This window comes from Cyprinus carpio, chromosome B16 (genome assembly GCF_018340385.1).
Source record: "Cyprinus carpio isolate SPL01 chromosome B16, ASM1834038v1, whole genome shotgun sequence".
In the NCBI taxonomy this organism is placed as follows: Eukaryota; Metazoa; Chordata; class Actinopteri; order Cypriniformes; family Cyprinidae; genus Cyprinus; species Cyprinus carpio.
The window spans coordinates 24,674,570-24,701,852 of record NC_056612.1 but is presented as its reverse complement, the minus strand read 5'-3'; the positions used below and the strand labels follow the sequence as shown (position 1 = coordinate 24,701,852).

The window sequence follows — 27,283 nt, the reverse complement described above, 5'->3', positions numbered from 1 at the left end:
ATAGATAGATAAAAAAAACTCATTCTCACAATCATAAATGAATTCAATAATAATTTATTTCTTTATTCATCTGTTTAATTGATTTAATTTCTATAATTAGCCCACCCGAAAAATATAAATTCCGATTTATTCAAAAAGAAATGAAAGTCTTTAACAGTATTGAATAAACTAAAGAATGATGAAATGATAACAGCAGTTATTATATTATTACAATAATAATCATAATCCAATAACCAGAATATCAACATTCATAACAAATCCAAAAACATCGGTAATGCACTCTGACATACCACTCTTGCTATTAATATAATATATACAAAAAGAAATAAAATTCCCAAGTGTCTGCCCTTTTCAAAAATGGAAATTTAGGGGCGGGGCTTATGGCTTGTCAAGAAAGATGACTGTGATTGGCTTATGGCTGACAGAGACCAACTAAAGTTTATTAGAAAGAGGCACATCATGGGAACTCCATTCATTTACAGGGGACAAAGAAGCGATTACTTGCATGGAAGAGTTGCTAGGCAAGTAACGAGGGAATAAAGCATCAGGCCATACAAAAGATCAGCAGAGTAAAATGGGGACGTCTTCTCACGAGATCGACCTTCTACAGCAAACCAAAAAAACCTCATCTGATGCACGGCACTGCATTGTGGAGATGCAAAAGCTGCAAAGATTAGCAGGTGACTCATGTCTGGAAAAGCTGATATATGCAAACATATGGTAGGTATTAAGCCTATATATTTATGTACAAGCATTGCTTTGTCACCCAGAATGTGTTACAAAACACCTCTATCAGTGAGAAAATGAGTGCAAGCTTCAGACTGGCAAAATGCGTGGCGGACTCACGGCGATGCATTGTAGGTTTCAAACTGGGTACAATCAGCCTGAGCGAAAAGTGCTTCGAATAACTCCGCCGACGAGTCGCCAACGCGAGTTTTCATTCCCACAAAGTTCTGTTATGCTTTTTCTTTTTCCACATGTCGAGAAAAAGAGAAATCGGTGTAAAAGAACACATTCTGTACACTGCATATACAAACATATTTATGTACAAAATACATGTATATTTATATTTATATTATATAACCATCCATACATCCAGTATATACATAAAGACTGTACACACACTCTATATACACACAGTCACCCACAACATTATTTAACCTGCATGATCTCTCAACATTTATATTTTTGTCTAGTGGTGTAAAAAGGAAGCAGAGAAATGTCCGTGTTGCCCGGCAATGGCATCCAAACAAGGAAATAAAGTTCAATTTAAAACAGCAACTTGGCTTCGCAAAACTACCCACAATTCTACAAACGTGCGACAGCCAAATTTCAAAATAAGAGGATTCCACATCCAAATGGTGTCGTCCATAAAAACAAGAACTCCACAGCAAAACCAAAAAGAATTAAAAAGTAAATGAATCCATCGTTCTTTCACATACAAAGGAGTTGGTGAGGATCCGGGACGTAGCAAAGTGCCGGAAGGGGGAGCAGGTAAAATAACAGGTTTTCAATTTTGCTTTGCAAAGAGATTGTCACATAAATTCACAGATCAAAAAAAAAAAAAAAAAAAGATTATTTTCAGACTTTTCAAGTTCTTGTCTCACATTACCAGCATGTAAATATGTGATCATCTGGGTGAGGTCCAGTCAAAATGTAGAAAACCACCAGGAAACAAAAGTTCAGATATTTCCAGCCTCTTATCAAATCTGCTGAAGGACAAATCAGCATCTCTTGAGAAAAAAGAAAGAAAAAGGCTGTGTGTATTCAGTTTCCCCCCAAAAAAAGACATGACTGAGACACAGGCAGGCATGACAGGCAGAGCTAATGTGGCATATGAAGATCATAATGAGAAGAAGTAGAGGATTGTTCAATATCCTACATGTATTTAGTAAAGAACCTAAAAAACAGCACCTTTGAGATTGATCTGATCCTCAGAACCTCTCCAGCTCTCTCAACGAACCACTGCGCTGCGTGTGACGTCATCTCTCGTGCCATCAAGGGGCACGCAGAAGCCGTCTGACAGCATCCCAAACGGTCATCATATCGAATTATATCAGAGAGAGGGCACGTCAGAGGAAGGGAACCTATATTTTTTCTTTGGATCGGCTCTGGCACTGGGTCAAAGCCTCAGTTTCTCCTCTGTCAACCAACCGAATCGCGTGACAGCGCCCTGGAATTAAAACCTGGCCAACCAGAAGAATGTCCAAGGTGAGGCCTCCAATTAGGTTCCAGATTGTCCTCCACGAAGCTTTGTGATTGGCTGGACATGCAGGGAAAAGAGGAGGTGCTTGATGAGCCGCTGACCAATCACTGCTACTAATCTCAGAGAAGAAATGGACTAACTGCCAAAACAGGCAGTTCAACTTAAAATGATTTTTTTCTATCCAGTTTGCGTTAAACTGTGAGGCAATTGCAAGTTTACCTGAGTCATTCGATTCTACGTCTGAGGTATATTCATGTCATGGCACATTTATCAACTGATAACCCTGTTATCCCACTTTTTCTCAGCCGCTTTTGGGACATAAATAAAATTGCCTGCTATTATTACTAAATGGAGTAGAAGTCACTTAAAGATAGCCCTCGAAGCTCTTAAAAGCTAAAATGGCAATCAGTCCATTCTCCTCTCTAGTGCCTTCCTAACCTATAAATATTACAGTACAGCTCAGTGTTTTTATTGTGAAGTTACGACTTAAATCTCCTCACTCTCATCTAGGCCAGCTGTATTGGTTCAGCTGTGTTACATACAGAACTTGGGTATTTTACAATGCGACAACAAGGCAATCAACAATGAATTGGGTTAGAAATGAATGACTGAAGCCATGTGAATGTCTTGAGTCTGTAGAAACATGACAATGAACCGATTAATCGTAAAAAAAAAACACTAAAACAAAAACTGTAGTGAACAATGAGGAATACAATCAGTATCAGATGGCAGTGATACTCAAATGAGGAATTATAGCTAGCAATATTTCTGTACAGTACATAAGATCTGATTTTTTACAAACCAAGTCTGTTATCTAACAAGAACTTCCCTGAAATGACCATTCAACACCACCAAAAACTACTTTAGAGATGCTTGAGCAACTTTAAAGTCAACATGAAAACAAAACGGACCCTGTTTAGTTTTAACTTATTATTCACAATTTTGTAGCAGAGCTTAAACAGTAGGTCATGGGTTTGATTCCCAGAGAATGTGTCAAATGATAAATGTAAGTTGCTTTGCATAAAAGCATCTGCCAATTCCATGAATGCAAATGTCATGATTATTTGGTGCGAGTCATTGTCTACTTTTTACAATCTTAGTCGTCTTATTGATGATTATTTGGTGCGTGCTATTCTATATATATATAAAAAAAGAGGGTTGTTTTTTATTATCTTTTAACAAACTACTTTTTTCAGAAAACATCGCAAATCCCTTTTGTTTTTAGCTACCAGACTGCATTCTAGTATATAACACCCATTTATACAATCCAATGAATTCCTAAAATTTAAAAAATAAAGTCTATTCTTTCCATTTTACTCAAAAATGTCACATTTTGGAGGGAAAACTGGTTGCTTTAAAATTTACTTTCATGTTGACTTTAAGACCAAAAAACACAAAAAAGTTCTGCTTATTTGAAATATCAGCTCACTTCACATCACGTCAATTTTAAGGAAAACATTTCTGTATAAAAAATACCTTACGACCACAACTGCATTCTGGCCTAGCATCTCGTTTTAGTAAAAAGACAAAAGGTTTTTGACCTGACAGAGATCACCTCGTGCTCACCTCACGCTGCAGACACACACTGAAAGAAATCGGCCTGTAAGGAGATAATTGGGAGGACGAAGACACATATGAACAGTTAGGATGATGACAGAATGGGAGGCGGTGATGTGACAGAGCAATGCTTTGAGAATCCATAGCACCAGTTAAATACACATAGGTTCTGAGATTGAGAAGAGAAAACATTGCACAAGTTCAGTCTAGTGAGGCAATTCAAAGACCACAAGCACTTCCCAGACATTGTCCACAAAAAACCCAAGCCACGGTCGAATTCCAAAGCTTGACATTTTCAACATTACATTGAGGCAGAAGAACACATCAGTCTCTCCTAAGTGAGCAATCTCGAGAAGACATTTCTGCAATTCTGCTGTCGTTATTCTTGCGTTTGTTTGAAAACCCTGTCAGGAGATACAGAAAGGCACTAGGGAAGCCAGACAACATGACAGAATCCCCAAAACAAAGCTGGCATGTGTTCGTCAGTCAAATTTCGACCTCTATACACTTTGAAACGTACGTATGGTTTGTTTGCCCACCGTTCCTGGGGTTGTTCCCAGCTTCTTGGAATTTTTTTCACAATATGAGGGAGCTCAGTCAAAAAACCTGGAACCTGAACCGAGCACTTTCCAGTGGTTTGGATGACTTGTGGTGGCAGAGGTACTGTATGTGCAAAGGGCTTTTAACTTTGATCCAAAGAAAACGTGATTTTGGAATAACATATCGGATCCAATGGAGAGCCCTTTTGTTTTGGATGGAGTAAGTAATGGTGTGTCCCGCCTCCCACTTGTCCTCAGTCTAATGCACAAAATAAAACAACAGCTGAAGCTTCATCCTTCAATGCGGATGACAAAGAAGTTTTTCTTCGGAATTCCTAAAGATTTTCTCGGATTTGGTCAGCGTTGTTATTGACCTGCTCCCCCTCCAAACTTGCCCTCGATGCCGTTGCTGATTTTTGGTTGCCGGAGAGTTCCCCGTTTGGCCAGAGTTGTGCGTGAGGACGCGAATGAGGAGGGGAGGCTAACGGGAAGGACAAGATTCCATTCAGGGGGGATCAGGTGGAGGATTTGTCCGATTGGGAGACTCCAACAACTCCGGGAGCACTGGTCAATTCTCCTCCAAAACTCACACTGGGGTCTGCTGAACCCAAGGCGGAAAGCTGCTTTTCCTAGCGAGACAGAGAGAGAGAGAGAGGAAAGGGAAGGAGAAGAGAGAGAGCAGGAGGAGGGATGGAATGATGGAGGGATGAAGATTCCACAAAAAAATCAGCGAATGGAATGCGAAAGAGAGAAGTTCCCATGGCAAGAAGATCGATAGGGAAGTACAGAATAGGAAGATCAAAGCAAATGGAGGTCACGGGGTCAGAGTGAGAAAGAGAGATTTGAGGTGACGAGGGATTGGAAGAGCAGTAAAGGAGGAATAAAACAGAGGCATGAGTCGCATAGCAGAGGAATGAGAAATATCCATAGAATCGCTCAGGGAAAGAGGGATAGACACAAAGAAAAGAAAGAAAGAGGGATGAGGAGGGAGTTAGAAATCTGCTGTTGACACACGTGTGTTTTTGTGAGGTTGCACTGCAGAAGGCCAGAGTGCTTGTCAAAAACAGTGACACAGAACGATACAAGCCCTGGTTAATGGATTATCTTTGGTAAATATCCTCAATATATGATTTTAAATTAGAAGAACACTATTCATTGAGGTTATTTTTGCATTAAAGGGATCGTATCATACATTTTATTTTTTTTTAACCTTTTTTTTGACCAAAAATATGTTTCATTTTTTATTGAGTCATATGATATTTTCCATCCTCTTCCTTATGGAAGCATAAAGGTGGTTTTCTTCAGTTGTTAAATCATCCCCTTGGAATTATATGGTTCCATCTGACATTTTTGTCAAAATTATGTGACAACCTATTTACATTATGTGATAGATTTTTAAGTGTTGTGTATATTTTGGGACTTTTTATTTAAAAAACAAAAAGGTTCTATCGATACTGTCGAATGGAATGCAAAAACTTTGAAGCTCAATATCTCAAAACTACTCGGAATTACAGATAGAACCTTATAATTTCAAGGGGACGAAATATATAGTGGCAATGTATTAGCATATTTGAATGTACATATCCAATACCCATATTTGGTACAAAATTAAAAAAAAATCTAATTCAGAAATGAAATTTGCCATTTCCTACATTATAACTTATTCTGTTAAAAAGAACAAACAATATTACTTTTATTCAGCAAGGATGCATAAAATCGATCAAAGGTGTCAGTAAAGACTTATTCAGAAAGCATCCTGAAAAAAATGCATCACAGTTTCTTGCATACATGTCTTTTCAACATGGCTAATAATAAGAAATCTTTCTTGAGCACCAAAATTAACATATTTGAATGATTTCTGAAGGATTATGAGACTGAAGACTGAAGTAGTGATGCTGAGAATTCAGCTTTGCATCACAGGAATAAATTACATTTAAAATATATTAAATTAATTATATTATGGCTATTTTAAATTGCAATCATATTTTATAATATTACTGTCATTACTGTATTTTTGATCAAGTAAATGCAGCCTTGGTGAGCATAAAAAACTTCTTTAAAGAACATCTTACTGACCCTAAACTTCTATCCTAAAATGGAGGGATATTTTTAACATATTAATGCAACTTGAAAATACTTTCCGATGCAATTGCATTAACATTTTAAAATTCCCACCTGTCAATCATTACATCAGGGCATAACTATTTTTTCTCAAAAAATCTGATTGCTCATGATATGACCCCTTTATTAAAAGGACAGCTGCCACAACAGTGTCTGAGTGCAGTAAAAGAGACTTCTACTAAGCATGCAAGCATGCAACTGATGCAACAGTGTGATCAACTGTATAAAGAACACAGAAAGTGAGAATGAATATTTATGTGAAATGTAAGTGCTTTTAGTTAACTGTTGTGACAGTTTGTATTTACAACACATGTGCTTGACAGTATTATGCTAGTCCAAAGGACTCTAGGGAACAAATCATGCATTGTTTATATCTGTAAAAATAAGAACTGCAGGCTGTTAGCCAAGTTAGTTCTAATTTAAAACAGCTTGAAAATAAACTTTATTCTGTCATCGGTACAGATGAAAGTTGTACAGAGTTGTACAACAAATCAAGTTGCAACCTATCTACTATCTTACAAATATTTCATACCAAATTTGTATTATATTGCATGATTATATATAAAATTTATATTTTATATCAAAAATCAGTTTAAACCAAACAGTTTCAAATCCACTATTTTGAATTTCAGGGAGTTTTCACACTCAATTCAGCGTAACCGTAGTAACTGTATAATTCAGTTTCTAAATGTGGTATAACGTCATAACCGATTATCCAAGATAAGCATTTACAAGTACAAATTGGGTATGTTCACATAATTATTTTTTTATAAATCTTTCAAAACATACCATGTGCGGTTGTCATTTAAGCAATATCACACAAGGAAGAATGCTGTTTTTCGATAAATAATTGCTGTTTTGCATCACAATTATAAGTAAAAGACAATATTAACAGATATTTGTCTGTTTTTGCTTCACAAACAAAGCACATAACACACAGCAACAGATTTTGTTCCTTAATGATTAAGTGAATGATTCAATGAATCACTCGTATATCCAGTACTGAGTGAATTGTGTGTTTTGAATGAACTGTTTGTGTTATATAACTATAATAATATACTAATATAGCCCTTGCATATTATTGCTCTTTTGTTGGTTTTGATTGCTTCTATTGTCCTCATTTGTAAGTAGTTTGGATAAAAGTGTCTGCTAAATGACAACATTTAAACAGAATGTAAATGTAAATAACAAAACTAAATTGAAATTTTAAAACAAGCCCCAAATCAAATAAATAACACAAATAAAATAAATCTCTTCATATGAACAAAATAAGGCTTTGTCTGTGCTCTTTCCATTTAAAATTAGAGGCAACCAATGCATTTTAATCATGATCCAAACAAAGATGCTGCATACATGCAACATGAGTTTTAATCTAAATTAGACTGTATAATTTTGAAATTTTGAAGCAAAAACAGAATGGTTTGACAGTTTTGTGAAACTATACATAACAATATCTGCATATAACAGCGTATGAACTTAACGAGACGCAGATTCACTCTCTGCCAGCAGGTGGCACTTAAAGCGTTTCCTTGGTTTCTGCTGTAAACGAAGCAGTGCTGCACTTATGAACTTTAATATGAATTATACAGAGGCAAGATGAAAAAAAAAATAACATCTAAACTTTTCGAAAGACAGTAAGTTCCCCTCAGACATGCATTCATATAAACTCCTACAGTACACCTAAATCAATCGCGATTTGTTTAGCATCTCAACCGATTTGAATGGTCACATATTTTAATCGATTTTCAACTGGCTCACAGTTAATCGTTACATCCCTACTCTCAATGAATATATCTCTATACATTTGAATATTTTATAATCAAGTTATTGAATTATATACTTAAATATGTATATTTTTGGCTAATACATTATTAGCAAACTCCAGTGTGAAAACACCCTCAAGCCCATCTCTGCCACACACACAAAGAATTTTGCCTTTCAGACTTTTTGTCATGTGTGGCTTAGCCCTTATTCACAAATAGTGGAGACACTGTTTTTATTTAGCTCTTATCCGCCTACAGAGGCGCAGTGCAGTGCCAAAAGCTGCCTCAGCTCATTTTATATCTAAATCATGTTCAGTGTGTTTTTCATCATGATCAGTCCTTTTCAGTGAAGTCTGCATTGGGGCGGAAACATTGGTGTTAAATCAACCTAAAGTTAAACCTGAGGATAATGCATCAAAAATTCAACAAAACAACATGACGACAACATTTGCACTTTACATTTTTTTGCTAATACGTTTACCATACTAAATATACTCACCTGTTATTCATGTTTTACAAGAATTAAAAGTGAAGGGCTCAACTTTAATGGGTTCTATGTTTTTAACACCAAGAAATTTGCTTTGGTTCCAGACTGTTACATTAGCGAAGTGGCTAGCTTTGCTAACATAAGCCAGTCTGACTCAGTTTTGGTGCAATTTGTTTCTCTTCTCAATCAGAACCTAGTATTTGAGAATGAATATGGATTTAGAGTTGGGGAACGGAGGTTTGGATCTAGTTGCAACACTAAACAGAAAGACAAGTGATGACGACAACAGGAGCAAAGGGTGCATCTCTGTCAGAACTGCAACTCATACGACAGTCACTTTCGTCTGGAACCATTGCTTTTCTTTGGGTGGTCAAATCGATGTCCCGGTTAAACTGGTCTGTCAGATAATTTAGGTTCAAAAGTGTTTCTGTGTTTCTACAGCTCTTTAGGACCCAGAAACCAATAAAACATCACCTGCAGCGAACATAATCACAAACACATTGAGCAGCACCACATACATTCACCTTTCATTTTCAATCGGCCTCTCACGTCACATGAACGTTGTTGCATGTCTTCATTTACCCAAAAGAAACAGTGCATAAAATGAGTTATTAACACAACCATGAACATTACATTTCTATGCAACAAACTAGCGATACAGCTACACGCCACTCAATGCACAAATTTCTACACAAGTATTTCCAAACCACCAGAAGCTCTCTTAACACTGCAACAAAAGCATGAACACATACTACGTAGACTCACATTCATCCAGGATCTCATGCACGCTGATAACCCACCCCTGACCCCCATCAGGGTGGCGCAGAGAAAGATACGGAGATTTCCCAGAATTCATCATCATCTGTTTCAGAGTGCAATGGTGATGATGTCGATAGAATGGACATGGTGATGAGAAGTCCTGCGCCTTGCACTGAGCCATATGCCCTGCGTACCTCTATGTAGTGTCAGATTATGCTGAAATTATGAGATTTTGCATGGATGTGAGTTGAAGCCTCCTGAAAAACAATCAAACAAACAAACTCCCCAAAAACAGCATCTCTTTGAAACAGGACGTGGCAGCAAAATGACTTTCAGGATACTCAGCATTTGATAATGCACTCATCAAAATGCTGTCATTATTACATTTATCAGTATTGCTTAATTTTGAATGGACTTTTTGCTTGAGCAAGAGAACAAAAAACTAGCTAATGCATTACTTTCCATAAAAAGTAATCAAAACATAATGTATTACTTTTTTAGGAATAATGCAGCCACACTGAGCTGTTTTTTCCTCCAGATATTTTTACACTAAATTCCAAACTAAGTATTTTTACAGAGTGTGAGAAGTTTGAAATTATCTTAAGTTTATGTGGAATGTCATATTTACTTAAGATAATTTTAAGATGAACAACAAACACTGTGGATTGAGACAGAGCTGTGGGAGAATATTTGGCAGAATGTCTCACTGTATATCAACAGAATTGTTCGTTTAATTTCTTGCTATGTATTAATGAAGTCAGCTTTACAAACAATTTGACAACACAAAATTAACATCTGTCTGTCTGTCTATCCATCCATCCATCCATCCATCCATCATCTATATATCTATCTATTTATCTATCTGTCTGTCTGTCCTTCCGTCCTTCTCTATCTATCTATCTATCTATCTATCTATCTATCTATCTATCTATCTATCTATCTATCTATCTCTCTTTCTGTCTATTTTTTTTTTTTTTTTTCTATCTATCTATCTATCTATCTATCTGTCTGTCTGTCTGTCTGTCTGTCTATCTATCTATCTATCACTCTAGACTGTTTGTACATCTATTTATCTGTACATCTGTCTGTCTGAACCTTCAAGTCTCTTTACGAACTTCTCAAACTACAAGCCTTACATCAACTAAGGTTGTTTTTTCCCTCAGATTTGAACAAGCCAACATTTATTCTAGTTTAATTGACTCTGGCTGGGACGTACGGGTGCATATGACTTTGTGCAGGCGAGGTGTGGTGTGTGTGTATGTGGACGAGTCAAGGGTACATACAGTGGATGTGGGAGGAGACAGAGGTGGAGTGGGCGGGTCACAGTCAGGTGAGTCGTTACCTGTGCATTCGCAGTGGGACGGGTGCAAGGCGGGGCTGCACTAGGATGGACTGCCGCCTCCCCTAAGAGAAATCACCGTATCTCATCAACACATGACAGGAGAAGAGGAGAGGAGAGAATCATGTGTATGTGAGGGTGTGGGCCTGTGCATCAATCCCAGCAGGCAAAGGGAGCGTGTGTCCGTGAGACGGGATCGGCATGCATGTGGACATACGCACGCACTCACACAAAAATATATACAAATTCCCAGACAAACATTTAAATATCCACCAAAATACACACACAATCCTCACCACATAAATCAAGGGCAAACAAAATCTGTGCTGAAGCTCTCAGTGCCATATTGGTCATTGTAATGATTTTGCAGCCAACATGCAGCTACAAGCTAGACAAAACTCTTCTCTACAAGTACAACAGAGTAATTCTTCAGCTCTCAAAATCCCAGTAATCTGCGAACAGGGACATGCTACTGGCTCAATGCACCTGACGTAATAATAGTGGCGGGAAAAACGGCAGAACAAAAACAAACACAACAGCTTGTGAACGTCTGCCAAGCACATGAGCAAACACAGAACTGACAGAGACGCATCATTAAAAACTACGGGACAGTTCAAAACCAGGGCGCTTTACAAACACAAACTTCTCTCTTGCTGAAATCAGAGTGGCTTTGGAAGAGAATATGATCAGTTTTAGTGATATAATATACATGAGATTATATATATATATATATATATATATATATAGATATATATATATATATATATATATATATATATATATATATATATATATATAATATTTTACACTACCAGTCAGAAGTTTGGAAGAATTAAGATTTTGTAATGTTTTTGAAAGAAGTCTCTTACGCTCATCAAGGCTGCATAGATTTAATCAAAACTACAGTTAAAAATGATAATCCTGTGAAATATTATTACTATTTAAAATAACTGTTTTCTATTTTAATATATTTTAAAATGTCATTTATTTCTGTGATGCAAAGGTGAATTTTCTGCCAGTTTTCAGTGTCACATGATGCAGAAAAAACATGCAGAAAATGCAGGAAAAAAGTTTTCAACATTGATAATAATAAAAACCATTAATAATAATTGAGCACCAAAACCAATACCAATTAAATCAGAAATAAGTTATATTTAATATATACAATTATATATTGCAATATAAAATAATTATTTTATGATATATAAATATATATATATATATATATATATATATATATATATATATATATATATATATATATATATATATATATATTTGATTAAATAATAAAATTATATAAATAAAATATAATTTTATAATATATTATTGTATATTATATAATAAATATATTTAAAAATAATAAATAATAATTGTATAACATTTAATATATTTTAATATACATATTACATAATAAAATAGAAAACATTTTAATTAGTTATAATATTTCACATTATTACAGCTTTTACTGATCAAATAATGCAGTTAACATAATGGTTAACATAAGAGACATATTTTAAAATCATATATATATATATATATATATATATATATATATATATATATATATATATATATATATATATATATATATATTATATATATATATATATATATAACAATTATTTAAATTACGTTTATTATGAAGTAAATATAGATATAAATATGTAATATGTATATGTACATACTTTTAATTAAAAAAGCTTTATTTACATTATTATGTAAATTAATAACATTATATTATTAATAATTTTAAATGTTTATGATTTAATTTATATGAAGTACATCAGAATGTTATAATGCCCAGACAGAACACCCCCCCCACCCCAACTTTTGGGCAATCTAAATGCGTAAAATGGATGTTAAATATGTTTCCTTCCGGAACCCCTGCAGTCTCGCCTCTTCCGAACATCTTCTGATGCCCACCTGAGCTTTTCTTTCACACGCTAATTGTATTCTGCAGGAGAATCTGTGCTGACTGCGCTGAACGTCTGTCTGCGGTTCTGTCCACTCAGCAGCTTTCCTGATCCCTCAGCTATACGTGCAGCAGCTCACACTTTTTATCTTATCTTATCTTGTCAGAAACAGGATTATTGATTTTCTCCTTTTCAAAGTCACATCGGAAGTCGATTTAGATCCTGCTGGAGCATTTGCTCAGAGCGGTCGAGTGACGTGTGCACAGACTGGAACTGCTGAGAATTTGGTGTTTGTTGTAACATACAGTACAGCGATGCACCATTTATGACAAATCAAAGCATATAAAAGAAGCGAGGGATGATGCATGGAAAGAAACATGAAGCATTTGACATCCCTACAGGAGGTACTGGAGTTTAATGCATAGCTAAATATCTTTCCACTCGAGGTAAAGCAACACTGAGCAAATGATGCTTCAAAAACGCACAAATTATCCAATTATGTATTGAAGTATTTGTACTTTTTGAACTATCCCATTGGAAATATTTCAATAATATCGCAAATGTTTCACCTAGACAGCAATAGGACTGAATGGAGAGCAAAAAAAAAGACCCTAAGAGTCAAAAGAGAGTTTCAGAAGAAATCGCAACAGTGTCTCGTTAATACTAATAATTAATACTAGTGCTGTCAAACGATTAATCACGATTAATCGCATCCAAAATAAAAGTTTTGTTCAGATAATATATGTGTGTATAAGTATATATAAATACAAACGCATGCATGTATATATTTAAGAAAAATATGTAATGTTTATATATTAAATATATTTATATATAAAAGAATATGAATAGATGAATAGAAATTATATGAATTATATGAATAGAAATATATACATGTAAATATATTTTTTAAAATATATACTGTATGTGTATGTCTTTATATATACATAATAAATATACACAGTACACCCACATATATTATGTAAACAAAAACTTTTATTTTGGATGTGATTAATCGCGATTAATAATTTGACAGCACATACCTACTTTTAAAAAAAACATAATTAAGAACACTATTATAGGGGTCATATCTCATATAGATATTTTTATTATTAAATTATTTCAACTTTTGGGGCTAGTAAGTTTTAATGTTTGTATTATTATTCTTTTTTATATAAATTAATAATTTCATTCAGCAAGGATGCATTAAACTGATCAAAACGAGCACTGAAGACATTTATAATGTTACAAAATATTTATTTTTTGAATGAAAGCAGTTTTTGAATTTTCTATTTATCAAAGAATCATGAAAAAACTTTTTAAACAGTGTTAATAATCAGAAATGTTTTGTGAGCAGTAAATCAGCATATTAGAATGATTTCTGAGTGATCACGGACACTGAAGACTGGAGTAATGATGCTGAAAATTCAGCTTTGCATCACAGGAATAAATTAAACTTCAAAATATATTAAAATATAAAAAAGTAGTTTTAAATTGTAATAATATTTTAATATTTCCCAATATCTCTGAACTATTTTTTTTTTGTATTATTTTTTCTTATTAATTTTTTTTTTTAACAAATAAATGCATCCTTGGTGAGCATAAGAGACTTAGAGTCCAAACTTTTGAACATTAGTATATAATAATATAAAACAGTTTTTCGAATTAAGAAGACTTAAAAGTTCCAGTTTTAAATTCTTCTCAAGGAAAAGAAAAAGTTGATTCCTCTTGACATGACCCCTTTTAGTCTCCTCTGAGCAATAAATCCTTCATCAGTTTTAGCATCATCATCAGAATTCAGTGCTACTGTTCCTCAAGTGGATCAAATCTGTGAGTTCTGACCTACAAATCATGACATCAGTGATGGAAATCAGTCTCTTAAAGCATTCAGACAGGCAGAGCAAACGAGCAAAGACATTCCAACATAAACACAGAAGAACAGACACGCAAACAACGGACAGAACAGTCCAGGAGAGATCCAGAAGGAGAAGACAGACCTGGTCTGCGAACATCCTGGGTTTTTGCTCAGGCATCACCCCTCCCCTCAGCTCGTCTTCCACAGCCATGAGCTTCATGGAAAACAAGGAAGCGAAGGAGAGAGAAAGACATTATTAGTTCCAAAGCACACAGGCATTATTGAGATCAGACAGAAGTGTTCATCAGCCAGAAATATCATCGATAAAAGCTTTGATTGTGGTATAAACTGTAGTAGTTTGGCTGATTTGGTCCAATCTGGAAAGCCTACTGTGAGAAATTCCATCAAAAACATGTCACATTATGTCATATAATGACATATTTCCATCATCCCATGGGAATAAGGGAGCGGATAAATGAAAATGGGCCACGTTGTATGGCTTCTAACGATGCCTGCCGCTCTTACTGGCAGCTTATTTCAGCAATTACACGCCATTGAAGTAGCCGCCAGCGTGCACCAAAGTGACGTTTGGTTCATACACAAACAGGGATGTTTTCATATCCCCACATGAGCATTTCACAACTCTCTGGAAATCGCATCAGATACTGTTTCTAGGCAGAACAAACCACTTTAACAGGACCAAAACTGGTGTGATTATCAACTGAACAACAGCTTTGTAAGTAATGATGTGTCGTGTGATGTTTGATTTGATATATGTTGACAAGACAATATGAGTGCATGACATGACAACTGACATAAAATGCATGCATTTGGTTTAAACATGAAAGGTTTCATTTTTTTAATGTATACTGATATGAAATGGTACATTTATTTATTTGCACGATGACTTATTCTAGTCTTAAGCATATAAGTAAATAATGAATTGCACAGTTTAGGTTTAAAACAATGTGATTGGATATTTTATTCCATTGATAAATGCACATATATGCGTGTACAAAATCAAATAAAAAACAACAGCAAAAACAAACAAAATTAAAAGACAAAATAAGTGTTTCAGGACTTCTAAAAAATACAGAATCATCCATTTTAATTTCAAGTCCACTCAGGTCTTTCACAACAATGTAATTTTTTTTATTTTTTATTTATTTATTTATTTTTATTAACAAAGGTCAGATAAAGGGTCATGGGGTAAGACACAGAAGAGGTCAGAAGGGTCATGAGAAGGAATCGTTAGTAAAACTTCATTGTGCTAGTTAACATTGCTACAGTATCAAGGCATACAAGAATTAACTATATATATATCTTATATACAGAATATATATTATCTATACTCTATTTCTGAATAAATAGCTTTTCAAAGAATGTTTGTTATTGGTTTCAGAATCTTTAATAATACACTCATTTTTATACATCGATATTTGAAAGGCTAACAATGAAAAACAAAAAGACTTAAAAAAGGCTCTTTGTCAGTGCAAACATTCCACAGTTATTGTTTATATCAACAACACATTGCAAAAAAAGATTTTCTAAGAATTTAGTCCTAAATTAACTCAAGTGTTTATGTTTCTTGATCTATAATTCATATCTCTATGTTTATTTCACAAACAGCACCACACAAAATAAGATATTTATAACAACTCACTTACCTCATGTTTAATATTTTATACTGCATCATCTTGGCATTGCACATGAAACATAACACTGAAACTATGGTTTGTTGTTTTAATATTTATCTGTAAAGGTGAAAACAAATCCAGATCATATTTCACCTCTAAATCAAAAAAAATAAAGTAAACTGTATTTTGCATAAAGCAAATGAAGCCCATTTTGTATTTTATGCTGTGATAACGCTTGCACATTTACTAAGTAGAAAAGCGTAAACGACATGATATACAAAAACTTTCAAGCCTGTTTTACTGCATATTTGAAAATGCATGCTCTTGATGCTGAAACGGAAATTTCCGCAAGGCCTGAATAACTGAAAGCCAAATGTGATGAAGAGCGGCTGACACATGAGAGCGCTGTTCTTGTGATAGCACACAGAGATATGAAGAACATGAACCTCTGACATATGATCTCTTCTGATGTGTACACGGTATGTTCCAGAACACAGCGAAGAGAACAGTGCAGCAGAGAAGCTTGAACAGGCAGTTCAGGAAGAGAGGATTCTGGGTATTTTCAAGATGTTCTGCTACAATCATCGATGGTGATTTGGAAGAGAAATTGCCAGCACCTTTTCTATTTTCAAGATAAACAGGTAAAAGCCGAATAAAGGCTTTTTAAATAATAAAACACTATTATTGCAGATATGCTGAAATAATTCACACTCCCTCATCTCATTCTGAAACCTGTATTACTCTCTCTATACAGTATATACTTCAAATAGGACAAAACAGATTTTTTTTTGTGCAAAAGCACACTAAATAAATAAATATTTATTTGGGTTTTTTTTTTTTTATTATTTTTTTTTTTTTTTTTTTTTTTTTTTTTTACTTTATTTTATTTTGTATTCCATTGAAAATTTAATAGCATATGGGTTTGGAATGACATGAGGGTGAATAAATAATCACAGAATTGTATTTAATGGATGACCAAGCTTTTCCAAATGGCAATTTTTCTTTCTGAACAAGTTTCTTAAACATTAGCAATTCATAAAGCAACTTTTCTTTTCAGCTCAAGCACAATCTGTCCATGTCAAACTTTTTTTTCCTCAGACGGCAGTGCTTAAAATGACAAATATATACTGCAAGCACACGACTGCCTCCATTACAAACACATCCCGCTCATCCTGAGATCATTCCAGTAAGGTACTGCACTAATGCACGTCAAGGAGGGAAGAGACTTGATGATTTATATTTTTATGCCCTTTTGGGAGTAAGAACCAGGTCTCCCTTCATCATCAGAGTGTCTTGACTCCATGTCTTCATTCCTAGAATTGGATTAAAATAGCAATATACTCTGTGATACAAAATTTGCGGTAAGTGCTGCATTACAGGAAGTTACATCATCATTTCATCAACCAATGGGTGGGGGGGGGGGGGTGTCATTTATAACAGTGAACAAAACATTAGAAGATTAATCTCTGTAGATTCATACAGCAGAAATGAATCCAAATAACACAGTAATAAAAATGATTAAATGAAACAACAACAGGGAGGAAATGAACCCAGTTCATCAATTAAAAGTAGCTTTGTGAAGAGACACAACATGCAATTACAAGACTGAGACGTCTGTGTTAAACTAACATGAGAGTGGTACAATTCAACATAAATGGCAGTCGCTTTAGAGAACCCCTTATAAAATGCATAAAACATATACACAGTGGCCCTAAAAAGTATTTGGACATCTGCATTATTTTAAAAAAATTTAAAGGAAATTAAACTTTTAAAATAATTTTATAAATAAAATTTAATAGAAAGTTAATCAAATTTAATAAAAAATAAATCAATAAAATGAATACTTTTATTCAGCAAGGATGCATTAAATTGATCAAAAGTGATAAAGGTTTAATATACAGTATATTAATAAACAATTAATGCATTTATAATGTAACAAAAGATTTCTATTTAAAATAAATGCTGTTCTTTCAGACATTCTATTTATGGGAAAAAAAAACCCCACACAAAAAAACATGATTTTAACAAAAATATGAGGCCACACAACTGTTTTCAGCATTGATAATAATAAGAAATGTTTCTTGAGCGGCAAATCAGTATATTAGAAAGATTTTAATAATATTTCACAATATCACAATTTTTACTGTATTTTTGGTTAAATAAATACAGCCTTAATAAGCATAACTTTTGAACAGTAGTGTATAATGTATTATCACTTTTTGTGAAAGTGTGCTTGTGCTATATTTCTTTAAATGAATGCCACTAGATTTGACATTTTGATAGTATGATATTTTGTTATCTCAATGCAATGTCTTTCAGATATTTTTTAAGTTTGGTTTAATTATACAAATACTTTTTTGGCCCACTATTTCTAAACAGCATTGCATAAGGGGTCTTTGTCAAAGGAACGGAAGTACAGTAAGTACACAGTGAGTGTGATCATGTAACCACTGCTCAATGTTTCTCCAGCCTTTTTTTTTTTCATATTACCTGTCAATAATTCCTTTAATTTGGTTGTCTTTCTCCATCTGCTGCTGTCTCAGTCTCCTCTCGCTGTTCTCCAGTCGGCTCTGATACTGCAGCAGGATTTTATTGGTCTGCTGCTCCTGAGTTAACAGCCTCCTCTCGTACTCTTCCAGCTTGCGGTGTGACATCATCAGACGCTCCTTCAGAGAGTTGATCTCCTCCTCGTATTCACGCACCTGCGTCCAGAGAAGAGAGGAGGACAGCAGGCATGTTATCAGAGCAGATGTTACGCTCATATTGACGGCTTCCTTGAGGCAGTAAGGTAATACGTTGGCTAAAAGTGTCAAAAAGTTTTAAAAGTATTAATTAGTAAAAGTATTAAATAAAAGTTTTAAAAAACATTTAAATGAAATAAAAATTAATTTAGAAAAATAAATAGAAATAAAATTTAAGTAAAAAACTAAAATGTTAATTGAATATTTTTTTGAAAATTATAATTAACAAAATATTATCCATTCCATTAAATGGCTTTAATAAATGTTCAAAATGCTATTAAAATCTGGTGGAACAAAACAAAGTTAGGGAAAAAAGCTTCTTACATTTATTAAAAGTATTAAAAAATGAAAGTAAAAATAAAAGTTTTAATTAAAATAAAAAAGTAAATAAAATTACATCAATTATAAAAAAATAATAAAAAAATTAAAGTAAAAAAAGGCTTAAAATTTAAAAACAAAAGGTCTATTAAATGGCTTTAATAAACCATTTTAGAATATAATTAAAATCTATTAAAAGTCTTAAAAAGTATTAAAAACATTAAAAAGTACTTAATAAAAGTCAAATACAATTAAAATGACAAAAAAACATTTAATTAAATAAAAATGTATTAAAAATAAAATAAGTAAAAAAAATGAAAACAAAAGTATTAAAACAAACAGAATAAGTTGTGAAAATTACAAATAAGATATTATCTATTAAATGTATTTACTAAACTGCAATGGGAAAAAAAGTTAAAAACAGTATCAAAAAAAGTTAATAAAGTACCCCTAGTACCCCTAGTACCCCTGGTGATTCACTAACTAAAAGTAGTGGGCATTTACTTAATCTTATTCCAAAATCCTTTCTTTGTTCTGTGGAATATAAAAGGGACATTTAAAAATTTAAATTCTAAATTTAAAAATTTCTAAATGTCAAAATTTCATCTTTTGTAAGAATTAAAGACTAAGAAAGTAAGCCATGAGGGTGGCATGATGGCATGAGGGTGAGTAAATAATGACTGTTTGCACATTTTTGTAGCTCAGTCGTTTTCAGAAGTGTGGTTTTTCCAGTAATGAGCAGTTTTCAGATTTTGGCCAACATTTGGTTTACAAGCAAGCATGATTTTTCTCCCTGCAGCTTTTCCACAAGGAACGTGTCATTCATGCATGATAATGTTGCCTAGGTGGACAGCCACAGTCAATGCAAATGAGCAAATTCTCCTTCCAAACCACACGGGAATGAGAAAATGTATTTCAAAAACGCTGATTCATACCTGAAGATGAAGCTGTCTTTTAACAGGCACAGTGTGAAACAATGAAAAGCAGTTGCGTGTCACCTCTACACAAATTTGCACAGGGGAGGACAGAGGGTCAAGAGCAGCCAGGAGGAACTGACTGAAAGCCCACGCTTCTCTCTCCTGAAAAAGGCTGCTCATTCTCATTTGATATTTAAATAATGCATAAATGAGGCTGCCAGCACCATCTGTTGCAGAGGTGAAAGACCTGACATGCATTTCCTTGACATTCGTGCGCTAAGGTGGGAGACACAAATGAGTGTCTTGTGGCATGTTTGCACAAGGACAGAGACAAGAATGAAGCTCGAGATTGGACCAAGAAACTAAGGGATAGCTCACCCAAAAATGACCCTAAAGTGATTCTAATTCAAAGCCCACAACATTCACATCACAGCAGCCTTCTAGCATGACAATTTTCTGTTGGTATGACTATAATAAACCCTCAGAACACATAGGAGAGAAACACACCCTGTCCAGACGCGACTCGTCCATGCTCTTTGAATACTCCTTGAGTTTGTATTCCTCTCGGTCGATGCGGGAGCTCTCTATGTCAGCAGAAAGATGGGGCATATTGGACACCCAGGCGACCGTTCGCTCAGAGGCAGGGATCGAGGGGTTGAGGGTGGTTGGAGATTGGGAAGAGCCCTGAGGAAAAGAACACAAGATCATGTAAGTGTGGAAACTGCATTTTTCTATATTTACACTACAGTTTCAGGTTGGTAGGGTTTTTTTTGTTTTTTGGTAGGAGTGTTTTATTTTTTCTTATTATGAATTTTTTTATTATTTCTATAGTGTGTATAGATCTACAGTACTGTTTAAAAGATTGGCATCCGTAAGATTTTTATGTTTTCAAATATATTGTAAAATGTAATTTATTCCTGTGATGCAAAGCAACATTTTTTTGCATCATTACTGCAGTTTTGCATTGTCTTATGATCCTTCAAAAATCATTCTAATATACTGATTTGCCGCTCATTTCTTCTTATTTTTTTCAGGATTCTTTGATAAATAGAAAGTCCAAAGAAAAGCATTTATTTAAAATACAATATTTTGTATTGTTACAAATGTTGTTACTTTCACTTGTTACTTTCACTTTTGACTTCTAAATTTAAAATTCATTAATTTAGTATTAAAAGGGGCGCTAGAGAGCAGCACATGGAGTAGGACGCATTTTCACTCAGCTCCGTCTCACTTTGAGAGAAATAAATAATCTAAAACTTTGTTTTACCTGCTAAATTTGATAACTTTAGCATAATTAACACGCAGGGATGATTGGACAAACCTAAAAGACTGTCAAAAAGGCTCCGTCTCTCGGCTGCAGATACGGCGGAAGGCAATCCCGCATAGTCCGAAGTTAGCCGATGCAAACACTTGCGGTCAAGTTAACTCCATAAATTGTGACCACAGACACCGATGTTTCTCAAAACTTGGAGGGCGAAGACGAGCCCCCTCGTGGGACTGTTCTATGAACAATTTGTTTCTTAAGGAAATAGATCTTGATTTAGAAAGTATAGATAATTTGTTACGGGAAAACCAGGACAAAAACTACTGAGTAACAACATCATGGTACGTGGACAAGCTACAAAGAACTAGAGTACCATCATCCTCATCAAATGAGAAATGGGACACCTTTTTTTTGTTTTTTGTGGTCTCGTAACTTCACAAAGTCCACATCAAGTGGACATTTTAGGAGCAGCGACTAAAAACCCTGATATTTTGGAAAACTTTCAGTCCCATTGCCTTTCCCAAGTAAAAAATGTATATATAAATTATATATATATTTATATTAATGATATAGTATTATTCATAATTAAAGTCTAGCAATATATATATTACTATATAGTTATAGTAGATATATATATATGATATATATATATAAGTATAGAGATATATATAAATATAGATATATATATTATATATATACTATACCATATATATATTACCAGCTTAATTCAGTTCAAGTTTTGTTCTAATTTGATGGCAAATCTGATTATATTTCTGAATGTTCGAATTTTAATCTCTGAAGCCAACCAAACTCAGGTGACAGTAGTGATTCGTAAACTTTTGTTGGTCACAGAGCCTATTGTATGCAGTAATAAAAAAGCAACTGGAAGATATCCTGTGGGAACTTGGGTCATTCATTCCTGCAGCATTCTATTGTGTGTTATTGTTTTGCTTATTTGTATTTTCTTTTTTTCTTAATCTGGATTTACTTAAGGATTAGTACTTTCTGTACTGAATATCGTGGGAAAAGTGATTTTGAACATAGTGGTGGTTGTATACTTTAAGCATGTGGTCTCATGACCAGGAGCAGAGCAGATGGCAGGCATGGCTTCACAGACCGGCACATTCATTCATCGCTCGCCACGCTCCTTCCAACCGTCAGCCTGTCCCCGTCAAAGCTCCATGGCTCCTCCCACGCAGCGCATGAAATCGCAACCCTCGCATCAGCTTTCCGTGAGTTCTGCCGCTGCCGCTCCTGCGGGCAAGACCAGACCGCAGAGCGGAAACCTGCTCCAGTCCCCGGAGTCTGGCTTCCGGGGCCGGCAGCAGGGCCCTCGGCAGCAGCTGTCCGTCAAAGACAGCACCTCGCCTGGCTGGCCTGCCACATCAGCAGAGCTCCACCAGAGAGAGCCAGGGATCGCGCAAGGGGCTCTCAGGGCGGAACGCCGCAGTCCACACAGCAATCCAAATACATCAGGAACGGCAGCAGATCCAGCAACAGCATCTGCTCAAGCCTACCATGAGCAAAACAGGTTTTCCAATCAAAAACCATTCTTCACTCTCCCTGCTATCAAACATGTGCTTTTGTCTAGCTTCCTCCAGATAGGTATTTCTTTTGTGTGTGATCTCTATAAAATCATTTTAAAAAAGGGAAAATCTTGTGAAGGAAAGTCTTGGGAAAATGTGGAGACCTTAAAGTTATATCAAAGCACCATTCAATGGGAAATAATATTAACAAATTATTAATTTTAAAAAAAACAATATATTATAATACATTTAATATTTTTTTTAAATAATATTATCACACAAAAAAAAACTATGAGTATCTTATAAAGAGTGGTAGCATCAAATTTGAACACTTTAGTATTTAATAGTGAAATAAAAAAAAATCATAATTTATCCCTGAATAGAAAACAGTTACATCTAAAAATACCACACAGGGAGTTTGCTCACATTTATTCTTTGCATTTTAATAATATTTTCGTTTATTAAAGCCAGTTAATCAACAATATATCTGTTATTATTTTTTTGCATATTCTTAAAAAAGGCAATATTTATCACCCAAAAAAGGAAATCCTGTTTCCCTGTTCACATTGTAATAACTTACATAGTGTGATTGTTTAAATAAGTGTGTGTGTGTGTGTGTATATATTATAGATATTATATATATATAGGATATATTAATATATATATATATATAGATATATATATATATTTACTGTTTTGTGTGTCTTTGTATGCAATGTATGTATATATTATATTCTAAATAAAATATATATAAAATGTACACCAAGGACAAGGGATTTAAACATGGTAAAAACTGTGAAACAGAGATGAAAGCACAAAACTTTAATTGGTAGTAAAATAAAATTAACCAGCATACTAAGTAATTACTTTTATTACTAAATTAATGAATTTTAAATTTAGAAGTCAAAAGTGAAAGTAACAAAATACATTTTTTAATTGTTGCAAAATATTGTATTTTCGAAATAATATGCTTATTCTTTGGGACTTTCTTATTATCGCAAAGAATCCTGAAAAAAAATAAGAAGAAATGAGCAGCCAAATCAGTTTCTTAGAATGATTTTTGAAGGATCATAAGACAATGCAACTGCAGTTAATGATGCAAAAAATGGTTGCTTTGCAATATCACAGGAATAAATTTACATTTTACAATATATTTGAACCGAAAAAACTTTTATTTTTAAGTGAAATAATATTTATATAATATTAATATTTTTACAGCGTTTTTTGATTTTAAAAAATGCAGGATTGGTGAGCATAAGAGACTTCTTCAAAAGACATTAAAATGCTTACCAACTCCGAAAACGTAGTGTAAATATGAAGATGCAGTTTCCACACTTACTGATCTTGTGTTCTTTGTCCTCAGGGCACTCTTCCCAATCTCCAACCACCCCAAACCCCTCGATCCCTGCCTCTGAGCCGAACGGTCGCCTGGTTGTCCAATATGCCCCATCTTTCTGCTGACTAGAGAGCTACCCGCAGTCGACGAGGAGGAATAAAAACGCAAGGAGTATTCAAAAGAGCATGGACGAGTCACGTCTGGACAGGGTGTGTGTTTCTCTCCTATGTGTTATGAGGGTTTATTATAGTCAATACCAACAGAAAGTGTCAAGCATAGAAGGCTGGCTTTGATGAGCTCGAGATTGGACCAAGAAATAAGGGATAGGCTCACCCAAAAATGACCCTAAAGTGATTCTAATTCAAAGCCCACAACATTCACATCACAGCAGCCTTCTAGCATGACAATTTCTGTTGGTATGACTATAATAAACCCTCAGAACACATAGGAGAGAAACACACCCTGTCCAGACGCGACTCGTCCATGCTCTTTGAATACTCCTTGAGTTTGTATTCCTCTCGGTCGATGCGGGAGCTCTCTATGTCAGCAGAAAGATGGGGCATATTGGACACCCAGGCGACCGTTCGCTCAGAGGCAGGGATCGAGGGGTTGAGGGTGGTTGGAGATTGGGAAGAGCCCTGAGGAAAAGAACACAAGATCATGTAAGTGTGGAAACTGCATTTTTCTATATTTACACTACAGTTTCAGGTTGGTAAGATTTTTAATGTTTTTGAAAGAAGTCTCTTATGCTCACCAATCCTGCATTTTTTAAATCAAAAACGCTGTAAAAATATTAATAGTGTGAAATATTATTTCAATTAAAAATAAAAGTTTTCTGTTTAAATATATTGTAAAATGTAATTTATTCCTGTGATGCAAAGCAACATTTTTTGCATCATTACTGCAGTTTGCATTGTCTTATGATCCTTCAAAAATCATTCTAATATACTGATTTGCCGCTCATTTCTTCTTATTTTTTTCAGGATTCTTTGATAAATAGAAAGTCCAAAGAAAAGCATTTATTTAAAATACAATATTTTGCAACATTAAAAAATGTTGTTACTTTCACTTTTGACTTCTAAATTTAAAATTCATCTTTAAATAAAATATAAAAAAAAAAAAAAAAAAAATTTAGTATTAAAAGTAATTACTTAGTATGCTGGTTAATTTTATTTTACTACCAATTAAAGTTTTGTGCTTTCATCTCTGTTTCACAGTTTTTACCATGTTTAAATCCCTTGTCCTTGTGTAACATTTTATATATATTTTATTTATAATTAAAGTTTTGTGCTTTCATCTCTGTTTCACAGTTCAGTATATATATATATATATATATATATATATATATATATATATATATATATATATATATATATATATATATATATACACACACACACACACAGACTTATTTAAACAATCACACTATGTAGTTATTACTATGTGAACAGGATTTTTCCTTTTGTGGGTGATAAATATTTTTTTAGAATATGCAAAAAAATAATAACAAGATATTGTTTATTAAATGGCTTTAATAAACTTAAAATATTATTAAAATGCAAAGAATAAATGTGAAAAACTCCCTGTGTGGTATTTTAGATGTAACTGTTTTCTATTCAGATGGATAAATTATGATTTTTTTTATTTCACTATTAAATATTAAAAGTGTTCAAATTTGATGCTACCACTTTAATAAGATACTCATAGTTTTTGTGTGTGATAAATATTATTTAAAACAATATATTAAATGTATTATAAATATATCGTTTTTTTTTTTTAATTAATAATTTGTTAAATTATTTCCCATTGAATGGCTTTGATAAACTTTTAAGGTCTCCACATTTTCCCAAGACTTTCCTTCACAAGATTTTCCCTTTTTTAAAATGATTTTATAGAGATCACACACAAAAGAAATACCTATCTGGAGGAAGCTAGACAAAAGCACATGTTTGATAGCAGGGAGAGTGAAGAATGGTTTTTGATTGGAACACCTGTTTGCTCATGGTAGGCTTGAGCAGATGCTGTTGCTGGATCTGCTGTCGTTCCTGATGTGATTTGGATTGCTGTGTGGACTGCGGCGTTCCGCCCTGAGAGCCCTGCGATCCCTGGCTCTCTCTGGTGGAGCTCTGCTGATGCGGCAGGCCAGGCGGGGTGCTGTCTTTGACGGACAGCTGCTGCCGAGGGCCCTGCTGCCGGCCCCCGAAGCCAGACTCCGGGGACTGGAGCAGGTTTCCGCTCTGCGGCCTGGTCTTGCCCGCAGGAGCGGCAGCGGCAGAACTCACGGAAAGCTGATGCGAGGGTTGCGATTTCATGCGCTGCGTGGGAGGAGCCATGGAGCTTTGACGGACAGGCTGAACGGTGGAAGGAGGCGTGGCGAGCGATGAATGAGATGTGCCGGTCTGTGAAGCCATGCCTGCCATGCCTGCCATCTGCTGCTGCTCCTGGTCATGAGACACATGCTTAAATAACAACCACCACTTATTTCAAAATCACTTTTCCCAGATATTCAGTACAGAAAGTACTAAATCCATTAAGTACAATAAGAATAACACACAATAGAATGCTGCAGGAGTGAATGAACCAAAGTTCCCACAGGATATGTCCAGTTGCTTTTTTATTAAATAGGCTCTGTGACCAACAAAAGTTTACGAATCACTACTGTCACCTGAGTTTGGTTGGCTTCAGAGATTATTAACATTCAGAAATATAATCAATTTGCCATCAAATTAGAACAAAACTTGAACTGAATTAAGCTGGATAATATATATATATATATATATATATATATATATATATATATATATATATATATATATATATATATATATATATATATATATATATATATATATATATATATTAATCTATATAGATGCTATAATTATAATTATGAATAATAATATAATAATATAATATACATATTATATAATAATGTATATATACATTTTTTTTTTTACTTTGGGACAATGGACAATGGGACTGAAAGTTTCCAAAATATCAGGGTT

The 27,283-nt window shown here is 34.3% G+C and overlaps 1 protein-coding gene and 1 long non-coding RNA gene across 4 annotated transcripts in view; both read right to left on the bottom strand.

The window, feature by feature from the left end:
* Positions 1–38: 38 nt before the first annotated feature.
* On the bottom strand, positions 39–14,753 carry LOC122134229. The gene is made up of 3 exons (XR_006156762.1): positions 14,682–14,753; positions 10,775–10,836; positions 39–4,931 (listed from the first exon to the last, which is right to left on the bottom strand). It is a non-coding gene; the product is annotated as an uncharacterized LOC122134229 (long non-coding RNA).
* Positions 14,754–17,066: 2,313 nt separating this feature from the next.
* Positions 17,067–27,283, bottom strand: part of LOC109106640 (ras/Rap GTPase-activating protein SynGAP-like) — a 108,157-nt gene continuing 97,940 nt past the window's right edge. The window contains exons 16-19 of one of the 3 annotated variants that reach the window (XM_042741668.1): positions 26,270–26,719; positions 24,740–24,916; positions 18,667–18,878; positions 17,067–17,489 (exon numbers count right to left, since the gene is read on the bottom strand). In XM_042741668.1, coding sequence (XP_042597602.1) covers positions 17,411–17,489; positions 18,667–18,878; positions 24,740–24,916; positions 26,270–26,719 — 918 coding nt within the window. In that variant the 3' untranslated portion in view covers positions 17,067–17,410. The remainder of the gene's footprint in view (positions 17,490–18,666; positions 18,879–24,739; positions 24,917–26,269; positions 26,720–27,283) is intronic. The other 2 variants (XM_042741666.1, XM_042741667.1) reach the window with 2 other exon arrangements.